Genomic DNA, 1,325 nt, shown 5'->3' with positions numbered 1-1,325 from the left:
GCGTATATCATGGAGTTTAGAACTCCCGAGACAACGAAACACGATACTAAGATGATGGCTAACAACACATACCGGTATGCGATATCAATCGGGATTAGCCAAATTAACGGGATAAGTCCGCTTAAGACCCAAACCGAGATCACAGCTGTTACGACTCGTTGGTAAGTCACAAGTTCCTGGTACCTGAGGTGCAGATGGATCGCCAAGAATCTGTCCAAGCTTAGAGACAGAACACCGAAGAACGAAGCAAAAGTTAATTGATAGATCACAAAAAAAGAAACCCTGTAAAAAGTTGGAAAGCTTGTTCGGAGAGCTGCTTGCAACCGTGACTCTAGGGCGAGACGTGTGATGAACAGTGGATGAACCAGTATGCCGACACCAAGATCAGAAACGGCCAAACTCAGTAGCAATACTTTTAAGGGCTTTGGAACAGACGGAGTTTTTCTCAAGGCGTAGATTGTGGCACCATTCAACGTTAAGGAAGTGAAACACAATACGGCGTTCAAGACAATGTTGGCGACGTACAAGTTCTCTACCATCGTGGTGGAAAGCTTATTTTCCAAAGCTTTTGAGTTTCTTTTTCTTGAAGTGTTGTGCAAAGACCGCTCAAGTCTCCAATGAGGCCTTGCAAGGGGGGTTCTGATGTCGCTTTGTTGCTCATTTTCCAGTCCACCTGTCGCCTATTTGGCTAGAGATAAATGTCGCTGTCGTTTTTTCGCTAGAATACAAATGTTCCTTAAACGTTCTTAATTTTTGCGTCCTGTAATTTTGTTTACTTTGTATCGATAATCAAATGGTGACAAGTGAAATTAGGGAATATAAACGTTCCGGAAATTATTTGATTTTGGACAAAACAGGGGTGAAATTATTACCTAATTTCACGAGTAGACCTTTTGATTAGCTATTAAATATCATGGGTGACAAATTACGTTCATAAGACGGAAAAGGAAAAGTTTCACATGTGAAATCATTAATTAACGCTGAAATTTCGCGCCAAAAATAAGGAGAATTTGACACCCATGTTATTAAGAGAGTAAGCGCCCGTAAAAACTTCCTTGTTTTTAATAGAAGATCAACCACTTTAGTTTCTAATAACTCCATGAGGAGCTTAACTTGGGTCAGGAATATGGGTCCCCGCTGTTTAGGTAAAAAAAAATTACCAAAATCTCAGTGGGAGTTGTAACAAGACTGACACTAAAAGGCAGAGCGAGAGACAAAGGGAGAGAGAGGTGTTAATCTCGACACATTTGTTGGGCCGACTTCGTCAAACTCAAAATTAAAAAATTAATTTTGAGTGATGTGTCAAAATAGTCCAGAGGCACAGT

The 1,325-nt window shown here is 40.6% G+C and overlaps 1 protein-coding gene across 1 annotated transcript in view; it reads right to left on the bottom strand.

Moving 5' to 3' along the window:
- LOC138040761 (melanocyte-stimulating hormone receptor-like) overlaps positions 1 to 607 on the bottom strand; it is a 950-nt gene extending 343 nt beyond the window's left edge. Inside the window, exon 1 of the mRNA XM_068886436.1 lies at positions 1 to 607. This exon is cut by the window's left edge and continues 343 nt beyond it. Coding sequence (XP_068742537.1) covers positions 1 to 539 — 539 coding nt within the window. The 5' untranslated portion in view covers positions 540 to 607.
- Between the last annotated feature and the right edge of the window lie 718 nt (positions 608 to 1,325).

Source organism: Montipora capricornis, chromosome 3 (assembly GCF_036669925.1).
Source record: "Montipora capricornis isolate CH-2021 chromosome 3, ASM3666992v2, whole genome shotgun sequence".
Lineage (NCBI taxonomy): Eukaryota > Metazoa > Cnidaria > Anthozoa > Scleractinia > Acroporidae > Montipora > Montipora capricornis.
This window is presented reverse-complemented; position numbering and strand designations above follow the sequence as displayed.